At 46.7% G+C, this 17,306-nt stretch overlaps 1 protein-coding gene across 3 annotated transcripts in view; it reads left to right on the top strand.

Moving 5' to 3' along the window:
* Positions 1-17,306, top strand: part of LOC144147020 (uncharacterized) — an 85,864-nt gene that overhangs the window by 57,124 nt on the left and 11,434 nt on the right. Inside the window, exons 7-15 of one of the 3 annotated variants that reach the window (XM_077679056.1) lie at positions 843-1,006; positions 2,692-2,844; positions 6,539-6,700; positions 7,854-7,976; positions 13,583-13,772; positions 14,208-14,273; positions 14,334-14,439; positions 14,504-14,613; positions 16,741-16,871. In XM_077679056.1, the coding sequence (XP_077535182.1) occupies positions 843-1,006; positions 2,692-2,844; positions 6,539-6,700; positions 7,854-7,976; positions 13,583-13,772; positions 14,208-14,273; positions 14,334-14,439; positions 14,504-14,613; positions 16,741-16,871 (1,205 nt within the window). Of the gene's footprint in view, positions 1-842; positions 1,007-2,691; positions 2,845-6,538; positions 6,701-7,853; positions 7,977-13,582; positions 13,773-14,207; positions 14,440-14,503; positions 14,614-16,740; positions 16,872-17,306 lie in introns of all 3 variants that reach the window. The other 2 variants (XM_077679040.1, XM_077679048.1) reach the window with 2 other exon arrangements.

The following is a 17,306-nucleotide window of genomic DNA, read 5'->3' as shown; positions in this document are numbered from 1 at the left end:
CAGTAAGTATTTCGGCAACAATTGCTTGCCTAGACCTGTGTGTCATAGTCCAGTGAGATGGGAAAGTGTTTGCAGTATTACAGGGAATTTGTTGTCATCTTGTCTGTGGCAGCCATTTCATCCTATCAGTCTACCCGATACCACCTGGAAGGCGAGAAGGGGCAAGCTTCAGTTAGTTCTGTCCCTGGTCGCACACTTTGACGGATTTCCAACTATCATTGATCATAGGCCCTGGTTTTGACGCAAAAAAGTTTGCTTAGCTGCACATCTTGCTTTTTGATGTACACATTTATTGCTCCTCCATGCAGGACCAAAGCTGTCTGAAAAGGCTGCACACTTCTAAAACATACATAAACAAACATGTGAACAACACCTTTGATCAAACTTTCTTTCCCTTCCCTTTCACCTCGCCCTTCCAGACATCCCAGCCTCACTGAGAAAGGAAAAAAATAAAAAAATCGGCTGATATTTGGAACTGTGCACTCAACCTGAGCGATGCAATGTATCACATTCATTCTGGAGGGAAAAAAATGTTGGCTGCATGTTTCCTGAACATAGAACTCTGGTAGCGACATCGAAGTTCAAACAGTTACTTGGGTGTTGTTGTAGTGGTAAGAGGAACTGGGGTGGTTGTTGCGGGAGCAGTCCCAATCACTTGGCATCAGAGGAGGTGAGAAAGTTCACACCTTTGGTTTTGACAACTCTTTGCTCTGACACTGCTCCTAGTATGCTCGCGTTTGTTTATTGGGGATTAACACGCCAGGCCTTGTCTCAGCGAGTGCCCGTACCGTGTCGCCTTGATCCGGGACCGAGTTTTGAGCGTGCCTGGTTGGCGGGTGCAGGGAGCGGCAAGTGGGAGATGCAGCGCAGCCTGGAGTGTGCCCTGCAGGAGATGAGCGACCGGTGTCTGTTGCTCGAGGAGGCCGAGAAGCAGGCGGTGCGTCGGGCCCTGGTGGAGGAGCGGGCTCGCTTCTGCCTCCTGGTCACCTGCCTCACGCCTGTGCTGGTGAGGGCCCCCCACCCGGTCCACTGTGGCCTGGCTGCGTAGTGCGTTTGCTAGCTCATCCGAGCAGGCAGGGGAGCGCTTTCAGCCACGCAGGTGTGCAGGGGCAGTGGCCGAAATTGCATTCTGTTAGCGTGCACAATTAGGCCATCTACTGCAGAACCTGGATAGCTTTGCTTTCTCGGGGCCACCTAGGAGGCATACAATCAGGTAGTGCAAAAAGGAAAGCGATACAGTCTTGCGCAGCAGGGTAGCACAGCTGCAAAGTCATGCTGTCAAAAATAATAGCAGGGGAAGAAAAGAGAGCCATATGGGGGTGCCAATCAGGCTCAGTTCTCATGGTCACAGTCTGTCTTGCTTCGCTTTCCAAAGGAGCTGGTCAGTTGTTGGTTTTTGGCCCTCGTGGCTCTGTACCTTTTTTTTGCCTCATCAATAATTCTTACTCGAGCCCTTAAGTGTAAGCAATTTTCAGTTTTGTAACATCGTGGGGCGAAGTTTCAAACGTGAATTTCAAAGATGGAGAGGCTTGTATTCGAAGGTCACTGTGCTTGCTCACTCATTGTCTCTGGGAGGCTTGGAACTCTGAACTTTGCATCGGGTAAATGTTGGTGTGTGCTGTAGCACCCATCAGCAATATACCTGTGGCTGAAACTAGAGCAAGTATAATGGCACAGTCAGAGGAGCAAAGTGTTTGCAGTGACGCATGACACTGAGCCACAGCTGCAGGAAATGCTTCTGTTGCTGCTGCTTTCTGTACAGCGTTTTTTATTCCAGTGCTAGGCGTGCGTGTGTCAGTGGCCCTTGTGGGTTTGCAGCATCTGTGTTCAGTTATGTTAATTTTTAGCAACTGGGGTAAGGGGTGGTGGAAGGAAAAAAAAGAGGGCCCAGGAAGGAAAGAAAAAAAATATGCTTTAATATTAAGCCGAAACGTGGCCTGATCCTGCTGCCTTGATTGCCAGCTGTGGATGGACTGTACAGGTGCTAGCTGTTGCTGTCTGTGCTCATGAAAAAAAATGTGAACGAATGCAGTGCATGGTTAATATTTTATTTATTATAGATTAGCATCATTAATCCATTTGTTGTCTGATGTAAACCCAAATCTCTCTCAAGATGCATTTTTATCCTTGCTGTTGTTGCAGCATTCGCAGTGCTCAATATTGAGAGTCTCCCACAGTTCTAGTGACACACCACATGCAGGGGGGGGGGGGGGGTTAAAAGTTTTAAAATAAACTTAAACTGAAAATTCACTGGTATTTGTATCCCCACCTCCTCGCCCCTTGCTTTCACATATTCCTGTCCTGAATTTATTATCAATGTTTTTTAAAGTCCTCCAAAGGTGAAGAGAGGGTGGGGGGGTTGAAAATGCACCAGTGCACAGTAGACTTTTACAGCCAAGCTGTATACCTCTACCCCCCAATGGTTTCATCTCCATGGGCAAACACGCCAAGGTGCCAAGAATACACTTATACACTGCATGCTTTGCCCTTCTGCAGGTTTCATGTTAGTGGAGATGGCTCGTGTTTTTGTTTTTTTTTTTTAATTAATTTCACTTGCAATCTTCTAGTATTTTCTCGTGACTTCTTTTTCTCCTTGTTATGGCTGAGTAAGTCTTGCTTGTAGTGGTAGTGTATGATGTAGGCGCTGTGGTTGCCGCTACCCCCTTTCATATGCGTGTGTGGTGCTTGCAGGAAGAGGAGCTGTTGATGCTTCAGGAGACATCCCACCTGCAGGAGATAGTGGACTCCTTGGCCAAGCTGACTCGCAACCCCGAGTGCCTCCCTTCAGCTAGTGAGCAAGTCATCACGGACCTGAAAGGGTCCCAGGGCACGTGGACTTTTCAGGCACGTACGCTGGCCAGCTCGGTTCACAGGCTGCTCAGCTTTTTTCAGACTGTTTTTCTTGTCTGCCCTTGACAAGTACATTACCTTTATGGGGTGCACGCGCCTTCACTAGAGTCTGAACTAGTTTACAGGTACGTGATTCGATTCATCGCCTGTTGTCTCGTGTCAGAAGCTTTGCAGCTAATGCACTGCTGCAGCTGCTTTACACTCGCGTGGGAAATCTGTTCCCTTTGTGGAGGGCAGGCATCCAGTGTTTATACTCCTCCTCTATAAACACTTGTCAACTCCTGTAGAAACTGCTTAAAATTTGGGCCCCATGTGGGAGGAGCATGCAAGGTTGTATGAGCATGCAAACTATTTTCACCCATCTAATGAACAAGCAGAAAATAAAGTTCCTTTCAACCAAGTTGTTTTGTCAAAAAATAACCAAGGTGACAACACACAACTTCACTCTAATCAAAAGGAAAACACTAATCTATATTGATGCAAGCTTCGATCAAATAAATTACATAATAAACAAAATAGAGGATCTTTTCACTTTACTCGCGACACAAGAAAACTGATTTTGGTAATTGGCTAGTAGGGGCATAACCAACCGCAAATTGTAATGGTTATGTGGCCTTGCCATTTGAACTCATTGCGCTTGAAATTGTGGAGATCAGGGTTTTTTGGTGACCCAGCTCGCACTCGAGACTAAGCCACAATGCCGGTTCAGCTGAACTGCACCATGGATCGCCATCCGGCGTAGCGTTGGGGAGCAGCCAGGAACGCAGACAACACCGGAATGGCCAACACCAACATCCAATAGTGTAGGCTGGGTGCGTCGCTTGGTTCCAACAAGGCCAACTGGCCAGGCCAGGAGGATGGTGCGATGGGGCAGACAAAGAAAGGCAAAATGGGAAAAAACGTACTTACATCTGCTCTGGATGATGTCTTGAATCCAAGAGATTTTCCCTCTGCCCGCCAGATCTCTGGTCAAATTAGTCAGTGGTGTGGGTGGGAGTGTTGTGACGCACCTGCCTCACGGCGGGAGCGGCGGCTGCTGTACGGGAGAGAGGGATCCCCCTCTCGCCTCCACGCTTCGCCACGAGGAATAGGGGACATGGCAGGTCCCTGCGGTTCTCACAAATTCAAAACATTGATTTGCAGCGGTAAGGTGAATAACAAAAGGCCACAGTGCAAAAATGTACTGGAAATCAACACGAGCCATGCGCAGATGCTACAAGCGCTGAGACCACTCTGCCTTCTCTAGGTGGCTGTCATTAGTATCGACGGTTAATATGGCGTCCCCTAACTTCCTCATAAGAGCACTGAGGGTTCAGGTGAGCTCGCGTGAGCCAACTCAAGTCACTTTCACTGCCTGAAGCAGGAATGAAGCCTGTAGCTACACAGTTACACAGCTTACATTATTACAGAGTTTTGTTAGCGATTCGCAACTTCCAGTCTGAGTGATGGTGCCCAATCAAGGTACTAACTGCCCAGTTTTTGCCGCTTTCCCAAGCACACCACAGGACGTTTGGCACATCTTATTGTGGGGGGAAGAAGCAGTTAACGTGAAATCAACCCACTTAGATGCTGATTTCTCAGTAAAGGCGTAAACTTTTCTAGTTGACATACTGTGGGAATGTATATGAAGTGGTTGCTCTCTTCAAGCTTAAACACAGTTTCATCTTGAAATCTCAAAACAGAAATGCTGGCATGTCTTGGCACATAGCAACAAAATTGTGGTGAGGTATATGCTACCGCCAATTTGAATAGAGCAGAGGTGTAGTTGTCTTCATGGTCCCTTAACTCTTTTGTTCCCACGCCTATTCAAATCGATCACCGGTGATCGATGATTTATATTGCCTATTTTGACATGTTGTTGTCGTTTCTTGTACACCTAATGCGCCCAGTGGTTAGTCTAGGCACTGCACTTTTAGAATCAGTTTAAATTTTCCTGCTCCGGCGACATTGAGATTTTTGACGGCGTTTTTTTGCGAGCTGAGGTGCATGTGTTTTTGAGGAAGGGGGCGTGGCTGCAGCACTTGACAAAAAAGCATGCTGCTCGTGGTTAGGCTGCATTACCTTATAATTTTTTAAATCAAAAGGCTCCTGGCAAGTCAAGTACCAAATAATGTTGTCAGCTTTGTAATCAGACAGCGTTGAGAGGTGATAATTACTTGAAAATGGCACCAGCTATTCACTAGTGATCTTTGGTTCCGAGAAAGGGTCGCTTTATTCTGCCAAAGCTTATTTCTGATGGTCTCCCGCATGTCTAGCAAGTGTGCCTGGCATTTTCAGCCAGTTGACCCGCCGCGGTGGCTCAGTGGCTAAGGCGTTGCGCTGCTGAGCACGAGGTCGCAGGTTCGATTCCTGGCCGCGGCGGCCACTTTTCTGATGGAGGCGAAAAGCAAAAACGCCCGTGTGTACGAGATTTCGGCGCACGTTAAAGATCCCCAGGTGGTCGAAATTAATCCGGAGCCCTCCACTATGGCGCGCCTCATCGCCTGCGTTGCGTCGGCGCATTAAACCCTACAATCAATCAATCAATTTTCAGCCAGTTTCCAACAGTTTCTGTTTCGTATAGCGTTGCAAAATTCATATTTGGCGCTACTATGCAGTTACCCAACTACAAGCTCAGTTGCCATGGCGCCTCTGTTGCCCGCTTCTGAACCATGGTTCAACCATGGTTCAACCATGGTCGATGGGTTTGTGGCCTACGCCTCGCACGCCCATCCCACGAGCTTCTTCCGAGGCGCACGCTTCAGCCAAACGCTTGTTGTGAACGCGTGGGAGCCGCTCGTAAGCTGTGGAAGTGGCGCACCTTCGTTGCCACTGCTACCATTGCTGTTATCAAGCGCGCAAGTGGAACAATTTGACGATTTGTGTGAACGCCGATAGAAAAGTCTAAGCGCCTAGGCACCTAGGTCCGAAAAGTTGTTGCTAAAAGCTTTGGCACCATCTTGAGATGGCGATGGGTGGGACGAAATTTCAGCTGTTTGGCAGTATAGGTTTCGTATCTGATTCTAAAGCGCATGCGATTTTTCAGCCTATTTTTGGGGGGAAAAAAGTGCTCGTTAGAATCGGGTAAGTACGGTAGTAAAATTTGAAATAGAGGTTGGGCTTCACCGCAAAACATGGGCACCACGCATGCTAACATTTTTTTTTTATATCTGACATATTGTACCGCGCAACTCAATTTTTTTCTAGGATGGGTTTTTGAAATGTTTACCTACAAAATGTATATTCTAAATTTTTTCTACTACTGGTGGTTTATTATACACAACTTCCTATTTTTTATTTTCTCCGATGCCTGGACAAAAATTTCGAATTTGATCACTTTTTTCGCAATCATTATTTATGAAAACATTATTAAAACTGATGTCATTGGAAGGTGCATGGAATCATCCGCATTTTATGTCACTGCAATGTGTGCCTAACCAATATGTATAGCACAGAAAAAATGTTTTGTTAGACCCCTCAAAATTGGTCAATTTCCCGCGGTAGCGAAAGAGTTAAGGCTTTGAGTGTTTGACGCCCGAGTTATTACTGCCTGTTATCAGTTCTTAAATAGACTTGTATTTTAAAAGTAATTGAATGGAGCACCTTGCTGTAATCCTTCTGGAGGTCTGTAACGAAAGAGGCTTGTTGGTGTGACTGGGGAGCAGGGTGGATCGTTGGCCCTTATGTCGGGCTAAAACACTGGCTGCAGACCCCTCCCGGATCTCCTGGCCACACGGCAGGCAGCACGAGCAGCTCCCTGGGCTCTCGCAAATCCAGCATGTGCAGCATCAGCAGCTTCAACAGTTCCTCCAGCGGGAGCACCAAGTCCCACTCCCCCTCGCACCAGCTCCGCTGCAGGGCAGCCTCTCAGGTGCGCTGGTCCAACTTCTCTTGCCTCTCAGATTTTAGAGCGGCGCCTTGTTCGTGGAGTTGACAATCGTAGTGATTAGGTTCAATATCGATTCTGGTCAATTGAGAGCTGGGGAGGACTTTGGTGTGAACATCGCTACCACGCAGGCCACCAGAGATGTCCAGGTACTGAATATTTTATCAGCTGTTGGTGAGTATCGTAGGAGACGAACTGTTGGGATTGGTGGATGACTGATCTTGTGCAGTTTGTGCAACAAAAAGGTTCTGCGGTGCTGCGATTAGTGCCGCACTGGCTGGTTGTTCAATCACCCGAGAAACAGTTGAGAGATGAATGGTTAAGTTTGGGATGCAAAACAGTTTTCTCCCTGAAACAGCAGTCTTAGTAAGTGTTGCTCTGCCTCAGTTGAGCTACAGTGGAGCTTCCACGTGTGGGTCTAGCAAAGGGTGCAGAAAGGGATGTTGACCCATGGTAATATTGGAAACAGAAAGACTTATTACTTTTAATTGTCGCAGTTAATGGTGAGGCTAATTGCACTTTCTTTGTATTTGGAGATGCATCGAAATATGTGGCTTTCGTATCCTTTATTCATTTACCCAGTTTCGGGAATGCACAGACTGTGGATGCAGAGATGGGTGTTTCTTTCTGGGGCATTTAGAGGGGTGCACATCGGTTCCATGCACACGCACTACATTCAGGTACTTGCACAGACACTGCCTCCTGCCCAGTATAATGAAACCTGCATGATGTAACGAAACCCTGCATAGTGAGAAGTCCCAGTATTCATGTAGTAGGTAAGTACGTGTGTACAGATGGCTGAGCACATTATCTTGTCCTATGGTAAAATCATGACTGACTGCACTAGGAGTCCCTCGTACAATCAACAGCAGGCCTACAACGTTTAAATGTTTACAGCCGGTGTTCTTTTGATGGGGCATGTTGTTGCCTGAATGTCGGTGCACAAGTCGTAAATATTTGTCTGTGGGCAATGAGCTGCTTGAGGGATGATGTTGTGTGTGGCATGGCCCCTGAAAACGTGCACTTGTTCTTGGGCAAAGGGGCCGAACTCTTTCGGCAGCACGACGGCATCGCGAGGTGTCACATTGAGCTCCATTCTTGTTCGTTCTACTCTGCTCATGCTTTGCCTATGTTGCAGCAGCCACCTGTTGGAGGACCACTTCGCCTTTCGAGTGTGTCTTCGCAAGACTCTGGCTTCACTTCACAGGATACACTATTCCTGAGGCCCCCGTCTCCCCGAGGAACCAGCATGGCTTCCCAGGTACAGTGGAGCACACTGCTGTGCTCCTGTTCGTGTGTCGCTTTGGTCGGAAAGGGCACTGTTCTCTTGCTCGGGGTGTATAAGTTCTCATTGGGTGTGGGTTGGAATAATGCATACCAAGCACTCTTTTTGCTTTTTTTCGACCTCAGTGGTTGGTGAAGATTTCCATGGCATGCACGACCCGACAGGGTCACATTTCAGAGCAGTAAGGGCTCGTTTTCATGTGTTCTCACTTCATTTTTCTGGAGTTCCACTGTGGCATACCCATGATAAGATTTAATTGGCTCCTTGTACTTCACATTCTGTGCAGTGAGTTCGAGTGAAAAGGCTGGTAAGGCAATGTGTCGCAAACCCTGCTATGTGTGCATGTGCAGTCTGATAACTTGGTTGCATTTCCGTGTACTTGCATTACAACCTCGCATATCGTACCACAAAACAAAAAGCTCAGTTTCCGGTTCTAATCTGCAGGCGGCGATGCATTTCCTGTAAGGCCAGTCAGCCTGCCGCAATATCCTTGCTGGCGCAACGATTTCATTTCCCTTTTGCCGCTGCTGTCTGCACGACATCCGACAGCTTATCTTTTTTTCTTTGCATTGTAGAGGAAGCTGCATCGTCTTGCATACCCGAGCACCGCCACATCAGTGACGCTCTTGCAAGCTGGCAGGCACACTTGGCCTACTTTTGTCTTTCCAGGGTGTCTTTTATGGGTACCGATGCTTGATGGGAAAATTAAGCTACCCCAGTGCCTTCTTGACACCTTCTACTGCTGCCACATGCTTTCTGAAGCTATTGATTTGTTTCATAAAAATGCATAGAAATAACTTTGATCATAAGTTGTGAAAGCTTTGGGTTTGGTGAAAATATTTGAGCAAGGCAGACTGAGATGATTACGTTTGCATGGTCAGCCACCTGCTGTTCATGAGCCCCCTGAAAATTTTTGTAGGGGATTTCGGAAAGTAGTAGTATTGTTCTTGGCTGAAACATGTGCAGCCAGTAGAAAGAAAGCAAAACAGGTGGAGCTTGCACAAACACACGCTCTCAATGTTAGGCCCTTGCACCCAGAAGTGCTTGCGATAAATGGCATTTGCAGCTGCTTTTGCTGGCTCAAATGCAGTGATACTTCCAGCATGCATCCATAAACTTGTGCTGTTGTCCACCACAGCTTAAATGCTTTGAAAATAGATAGCTTACTGTGGTAAAGCTGGAACAGCTGTAACTTAGACAAGCATTTTGAGGGGAAAAAATGGTTACAGCCAACCTTCCCGTTAGTTTGACCGTGTCAGGGCCTCTAAAATCCGACTGAATTACATGGAAAATCAATTTTACTCAAGTCATAAAATGTAGGTTTACACTGGAATGGTACCGTATTTACACAATTGTAGGTCGACCCTTTTTTTTTCAAATTTAACAATCCAATGTTGGGGGGTCGACTTAGAATCGAAATTGAACCGTCTACCGTTAGTAACAGAAAGAGAAACGAGAAATCGGGGGTGCTACGAGGTGGGGCCAGCTTTGCACCTTCGTTCCCATGGTTATGGTCTAAAGTGTGAACTGCATGGGGCGTTTTGTGCTCCCGAAAACGCGCCGTGCACGACACAGCCGCGCTGCCGCTGCCGCGAATACCACCCGCATGCTGCGCGCTACGCGATCGGGGACGGCATCATGGTGGCGTCACCAGCCACGAAGAGGTGGCATATTACCGACAAGTAGCTTTCATTAGCATGCGATGTACAACTGTCCATCGCCACTGAAATTGCCTCTACACTACTGTCAATCACCGCCTGAAGGCTGGTTATCAAGTTTTGCTTCTTCGAAGCGTAAAGCTCCGGAATCATTGCTCTAGAAAACGCGAGGGCACAACGTACTCGGGCATAGCAGCGTTCATAAGGGCCACAAAGCCCGTCTCCTCAATAACACTGTAAGAATGCATGCCACGCACTATGAATCCGACAATAGTCTTTTCCATTTGCTGTTCTTTTGGTGCCTTTGTTTTAGCTCCGGCTTGAAACGGTCAGCTACTGAAGGCTGGTGTGCGTCAGGCTTAGTGACAGCAGTAGACTTCACGCTTTTCCGCACACAACGTTCCTTTTCGTATGCCACGAAGACATTCGGGTGCCTCTTTAAATGCATCGCCAATGTTGTCGTAGCCCCCGTTGGCGTCTTCAGAATAGCGTGGTATTTGACACACTCAGCCTTCTGGCCTGATGGGACCTACACAAAAAGTTCCACATCGGCTTGGCACACGTGGATGCATTGGCCATATCACCTAACTGATTGAAGCAACTGATGCACAATGAAGTTCAAGCGTGGTGTGTGATCTACACTTACCCACTGCACGCGTGCCACACGGTAACCAAACAAATTGTTTGGTTACCATTTTATTGTTTTAAACAGTGAAACGGGGGCCTTGAATACCTCGGCGAATGTAAGTGCATAAGATGACTACGACAGCGCTTTCAATGTGCCCTGGCTTGTCTTGGCCCTGCATGTAGTCAAGATGTCGGCCAGATATTAGCACTGCGGCTTGCCTAACGAAACTGAAACTCCTGATAGTACTTGAACACAGTGTTGATATTCGCGCACCCCGAATACTTCAAAATGTCAGGAATTTTAAACACGGGTTGGAGCAAATTCCAATACTCTAATATTTGTTCGAATATTCGAAGTGCTCGAATATTCCCACAAGCCTATTCACCTATCATCTTCCGTTCCATTGCTCGCTGAGTCGTCCTCAATTTAAGTTGAACCCTTTTAGTGAGGCTCCAAGTTTCTGCCCTGTAAGTGAGTACCGGTAAGATGCAGCTGTCGTACACTTTCTTCTTCAGGGACAAGTAGGCTGCCATTCATTATCTGAGAATGCCTGCCGAATACACTCCACCCCATTCTTATCCTTCTTATTATCTCCGCCTCATAATTGGGATTCGGGGTCACTACTTGGCCTAAGTAGATATATTTTCTTACCGCCTTGCCACCTATCTCAAACTGATGTGCTCCCCCACGGTTATTGAGCATTACTTTAGTCTTATGCATATTATTTTTCAGGTCCACAATTCTACTCTGCTTGTCCAGTGCGGTAATCATGCTTTGCAATTTTGTCCCCCAAGTTACTTAGCAAGGCAACGTCATCAGGAAACCAGAGGTTACTTAGGTATTCTCCATTAACCCTTATGCCCACCTGTTCCATTCCCAATTGAATGTTCTGAATACATCTTGTAAACATGCTTTGAATAACATTGGATAGATTGTGTCTCCTTGTCTGATGCCCTTCCTTAGAGGTATTTTACTGCTGTCTTTATGGAGAACGATGGTAGCTGCTGACCCATTGTAGATATCCTCTAGTATTCTAACGTAATGCTCGTCTACACCCCGATTCTGCAATGCCTGAATGACTGCTTAAGGTTCGACCCAGTCAAATGCTTTCTCATAATCTATGAAAGCAATCTATAGGGGTGGAGTATACTCCGCCCTTCGGTGTTTGAAATGGGCACTGAAAATGGTTCCTTGCCACTGGTGCCACCGAAGTTTAATGAGCCGTAAAATTAGTTCCAAGCGGTGCATCAAAAAACTGCTTCCATTATTGCATTCAGCAGGGCTCATAGTATTGGAAAATATAAAGATTACAGTTTTGTGACCAACACTGTTTTGTTAATTATGGGGACAAAAATGGCTAATTATCTCTAATTATCTTGGGAACTAATTGACCAACCGAAAAAATACTGGCATATTTGAAATCAGTGGGAAAAAAGCAGCAAGACTGACAAGTTTCACAGAGTTTACTTGAAAATAAAAGAAGTTGTTTTAAGACCAGTGTCCCCCCTTAAGCTAGCGGCATCTGCCGCAGGTGAAGAAACTGCGTGGCCGCTGCTTTCGGCATTGCATTGCACAGCCACTGAAAGAAGTGCGGCCGCTATCATTTTGTCTATGAGGTGCCGCTATCCTTTCCTTCACCGTCGCGGCGACGAAGCTTTGCAGTCCCGCCTTAGTTTTCATTGTGACATTATCTTGTCGCTCGCCTGCGCTTATCTTGATTGGCTGTTTCACCTCCTATATATTCTTTCTCAGTGATCCCAGACCATAGTTCCCAACTGCCTTGTCTCCAGCCTGATGCTTGCCTACTTTAGCATTGAAGTCTCCCAAACTATGGTATACTGTGTTTTTACTTTAGCCATAGCCGATTCCACATCTTCTTAGAAGCGTTCAACTACCTGGTCGTCATGGCTGGATGTAGGCGCATAGCCCTGTACCACCTTGATTTTGAATCACAAGACCGGCTACCCTTTCGTTAATGCAGTAGTTTGTCTATGTTGCCAGCTATGCTTTTAATGACTAGAAATCCCACTCCCAGTTCTCTTCTGTCCACTAAACCATGGTAACATAGAATGTGTCTATTTTTCAGCACTGTAAAGGCTTCACCTGTCCTTCTAATCCCATTTAATGCCCTCTAATTCCTTGAACAACACCTCTAGACTCGCCTCGCTAGATAACGTTCTCGTGTTAAACGTTGCCAGGTTCAGATTATATGGCAGCCTGTCCGGATCCAGGGATTCTTAGCACCCTCTGCTGCGTCACAGGTCTGACCACCGCCGTGGTCAATTGCTTCACTGCTGCTGGGGACTGAGGGCCGAGGGTTAATTGGCGTACTCTTGGGAGGTCGTGGCCATTAATACACCAGGGTGGCCAATCCTGTTCCGGTGAGGGAGTGCGTTACTGGCAATGGTCACCGGGATCAGGCCACACCCCAAGCCTCCTTCTGCAATTCCATCAACTTTTTCTCTTTTTTTTTTTCAAATTTCTTTTTTTAATTCGGTGGGAATTGTGTGGCACTGGGATTTGAACCACGATCCTTCTCGCGCGAAGCGGATGCTCTACATCTACGCCACTAGTGCACCCACTTCTAGCTGTACTGGGAGACAAAACAAAAATTTTAAAAATTAGCTGAAGTTACGATTGAACCAATCCTGAAAAATTGTAAGCATGGCGATGACTGAAACAACATGCTAAAAGCAGACTGGCACTGTTGAGGTTAAACAGAATGGGGATATTCTGACACTCCCGTTCTGAGTGCATTCTTGCACATAGTGCCACGAAGCGAGATTTTGGTGCTTAGGGAAGCAGCAGGTTGTGCTAATATTTCTTCATCGCCCTCGTATCTTGTGCGAGCATTCCCCTATTGTTTGATGGCTTTTTTTTTTTCATTTATAAAGGAATCGTTGATTACTTGGCAAAATCTGCTAATACGTATAATTTGATGCTCGTGCAGTTGCACAAAAATGTTGTAGAAACTCTCGAGTGGGTATTGTCAGATAAGGCAGGAGCATTCTTTCCAGAGGCTCTTCTCCACACAAACACTTCTATGTATGTTTACCTTGGAGGTCTTTGAGCCTTTTATTAAGGGGAATTTTATTAAATACCCCGCATGGCCCAGGTCTACCTATGGAGCACATGTCGTGCATTAAGGATGAGCAGATTTCTGGGAGAAGTCACCAAAGAAGGCTTACGCATTACAAACGAAGTAATTGACGTGTTGTCGTGTACCGAGAAGTTGTTGAGCGGGCCAGTGGGTGAGCGCGTCTTCTTCTTCCTTCTTCCTCTGGGGGGCGGGGCAGGGGCAGGTGTCAGCCGGGGACGCTGTGGCTTCGTCGCTGGCCGGCTGTGCCTCAAGTAGCAGCCCCTCGTCGCCGTTCCCCACGACGCCCTCGGTGACCTCCACCTGGCCCAACCTGCAAGACAGCCTGCAGTTCGAGCGGGCCATGAACTCCGTGCTGCGCTGCCAGAGGCCCCACACCATCTCCTCCGGTGAGCCGAGGAATTGCTTTAAAAAATTAACAACTCTTCTATAAGGGTAACCATTCACTGGGAATGTGCAGATATCATTTTTCTTTTCCAAATAGTTGATCCAATTTGAGCAAGTACCTTTGCAAACTTTTCAAAAGCCTTCTTCGTCCACCTAACGCCCGTCGGTGATCTCGTTCCTCTTTCCTTCCTTCTTTCTCACAAGATCCGTCTTCCAAAAGACATTTCTACTCTGCCTTTATGGCCGTTGCTCTCTCTCCCTCTCCCTCCCCCTCCTAGGGCAAGCTCTTAGCTGCAGTCATAATTAACCTTATGGACCTGAGAAATGGGGGAGCCTAGTGAGAAGTAGTGGTTCAATTCTACCGATTGTTTTTCACTACTAGTGCTGCTCTGAGGCCTTTTTTACCTCCAAGTTGCTGACATTCTTTTCTCTTTCAGCGTATGAGCGGTCTGGCCACCAGACCAGGCCTCAGCTGACGGCAGAGACATTTCAGCCGCTTGAAGGTGACCTGCTGAGCAGCTCAAACCACAGTGGCAGTGCTGACACGCTAACGTCCACATCAGGGGACAGCTCGGATGGTCTGGAGCTTGCAACACGGCCTGCCGCTGGGGCAAGACCACGATCTCCCCAGACACCCACCAGGGGTCCCCGGCCCCCTGTCCCAGTCAGGCATGTCGTCCTGAGGTCCCCTTGGGGACTTGGGCAAGTCGGTAATAATGGTCTGTCAATGCAGGACCACGTCCAGTGCCGGCAAGGCTCCCTCGCTGCCCGAGAAGCCAGCCATCTTCAAGCAGACAGCTGCAGCTTCGACCGGTGCATCGGACTACCAGAAGCTCAGTCAAGGTACGCCTCGTTGCTTGAATGTGGCAAAACATTTTCCCAGAAAACGATTCATAATCGTTGTCTCATTGGGCTCTTCAAAGTGCTGTTTGTGTGAGTAGCCTGCAGCGCAGCTGGGGTGAGTTCAGAATACTTGGCTGGTGCGAATAGTGGGGGTGTGCGAATACTCGAATATCCAAATATGAATCGAATAGTGCCTCCGCGAATCGAATATCTACTATTCGATTTCTTGAATTGTCGATTGGAGTTTGCAAATGTTCCCTGGCTTCGCGAAAGCAAGAGATGTCGGCGCACGCTAACGCACTGCTCCTGCACCGTCTGCTCGGCAAGTTTCATCCAAATCGCGCTTTCGGGCCGGCGTTTTGAATTCTGCGACCGGATGCTTACATGTTAGGGCAGCTTCTGCTAAAGACCGCCGCCGTTATGACAGCGATTCTGCTAATTTAAAATCAAAAGCGGTTCTGGCTGTTTTTGATGCAGTTGGTATATGGTTACTGCGTGTTTACTTGTTTGTTAGTCCACAGGGGATAGGGCAGGCTTGTCCACGGCAACTGTAGTGCGTGCTTTCCTTCCACTATGTATTATGCGCACTTCGCGCTACCCATGTGCTTTCGAAGAAGTTCCTCATCGTGGTCCATGATTGTGGTTGTGCCGTGTTTTTATCGTCCAATTGCTCATGCCTGCAAAGTGCTAGCTTCTGAGTGACGAGGCGCTGTATAGTCGTTGCCCATGATTGCAGTACAGCAGCTCCAGTGCAAGTCGGGTTTTTTATTCTTCTTCTTCTTCTTCTTCTTCAAAGGCATATCATGTCCTCTCTGGATTCCTGAAGTCCCACTAATGCGAGTTCAAAAGTGCGATCTCTGGGCTGAAAAAGAACGTCACGTCTCCCGAACATGCAAAGCAGTTTGCTTCTGCCTTTGCACAAAAACCTATGAAAAATCGATGCCTGTAAAAAAAAAAAATGATATTCAATATTCAATTCGGTATTCGGCTTTTTTCTTCTTTTTTCCGAATTTTAGTCGATATTTGATTGGAAAGTTACTATTCGGCATTCACACACCCCTAGCGAATAGTGATTTTTGCTTTCAGGGTGAATACGATGCAAATTATGGTTTTGTTTGAGTATTTCCGAAGTGAATAGTTTGGAGTTTCAATATGAATTCGTGAAGCTTGCACTAAGTCTCGCAAGGCTTGAACCACAGCAAGGCTGGAGGATTTTTTTCTATGTAAGCACTTAAGGACACGCCAACAAGTGTTGCATTAGGTTTGAAATTGTTTATTTGCATATTTCGTTGTCGCTTTTCACTGTGGTAGTAGTAGTAGTAATCATATCCATCTGTATCGTTGTCTTTGTCACGCATGACATGTGGGCCCAGGTCGTTTTGTCCGCAGGCTTTCACATTTCTCCCAAAGTGGAACATGTAAGCACGAGCTAGACGGTTTCACGAACTGGGCGTCTGTAGTGCGAGTTGTCTTGTACTCCCCCCTGAGGTGCGGACACACGGGAACTGTTTTATTTGTATTTTTTGCGAGTGCCACACGCCAGCCTGGACAACGCTGGGCACTCCTCGTGAGGCATGTTATTATGCACATGGTAAATGATGGACGTAACTATGACCCAGTTTTTTTTTTTTACATTCCACACATTACGGCCAGCAACAACACCTTCGCTGTTGATGAGTTAGAGTTATAGGAAGGTCATAGTAAATGTTATGTGCGTTTCCTGCATACGAAAACATGGTGCGTATATGGCGGGTGCACTAGTGCAGCCATGGACATCGTTCGCATGCAACGCAGGTGCGAACTTCTTTCAAAAGATGATGGCTATTTTTAGGGGGTACCATTATACACCCCCGTAACATAAAAAAATACAATAGGTCTCTGAATGAATAAGCTAATAATACATTGACTGGCCTAGATTTGTAAAAGGGGGTTTTAAAGTTTCGTTATTGTCCTATCTAGACTGTGAATATGCCTTTGTAGTCATGTTTTGAGCTAAATGTCATTGTACCAAGAAATGGTGTTACACTCGAAAAAAATTTGGGTTCACTGGGTATCACTTAATAAAGACTGATGAGTGGTTGTGAATCATTTAGTCACTGACGGCCTGACTTTTTTTTTCTCTCACAGTTCTTCCGCAACCTATATATGCCAATGCGGACAACTTGGTGGTGGCAGCTGTGGCAGTGTCAGGTACACAGTCTCCACCGTTGCCGCCACCTCCTGTCCATGATGAGTCATTACAGGCCATTTCAGCCTGGGTAGGTAACACTGCTTTATTTGTGCGAAATACTAATCGTGTAATCGTGTTTTGTGTCAATTTAGGTAACACTGTGCTGGTGGCTTCCCCCCCCTTCCCCCCCCCCCCCTCTCTTCCAGTGCCCGATTTCATATGACAGGTCAGAGGAAAACACTTACCAGTAAAATCATGTTTAATTCAAACTTTTAAAATCCAGAAAAAAAGGTACAGTTTTGAGATAGCGAAATGCCAAACATTTTAATGCACAAGTTGGCCATTCCACTAATGCAGCATACCTAGCAACTGTGTCAATGAAGACTTGTTAATTGAAGTGTAATCTTATCACCTAATATGAAAAGCACTAAAGGCAAGGTGTTTTTGCAAGCAAAGAGGCCTCACTTTGTTGCAAGAACACTGTGTCTTTATTTTAAACGATTTCATTTAAATTTATGCTCGT

This window comes from Haemaphysalis longicornis, unplaced genomic scaffold (assembly GCF_048455015.1).
Source record: "Haemaphysalis longicornis isolate Haplotype H1 unplaced genomic scaffold, Haemaphysalis longicornis Haplotype H1 scaffold_1, whole genome shotgun sequence".
Taxonomy (NCBI): domain Eukaryota; kingdom Metazoa; phylum Arthropoda; class Arachnida; order Ixodida; family Ixodidae; genus Haemaphysalis; species Haemaphysalis longicornis.
This window is presented reverse-complemented; position numbering and strand designations above follow the sequence as displayed.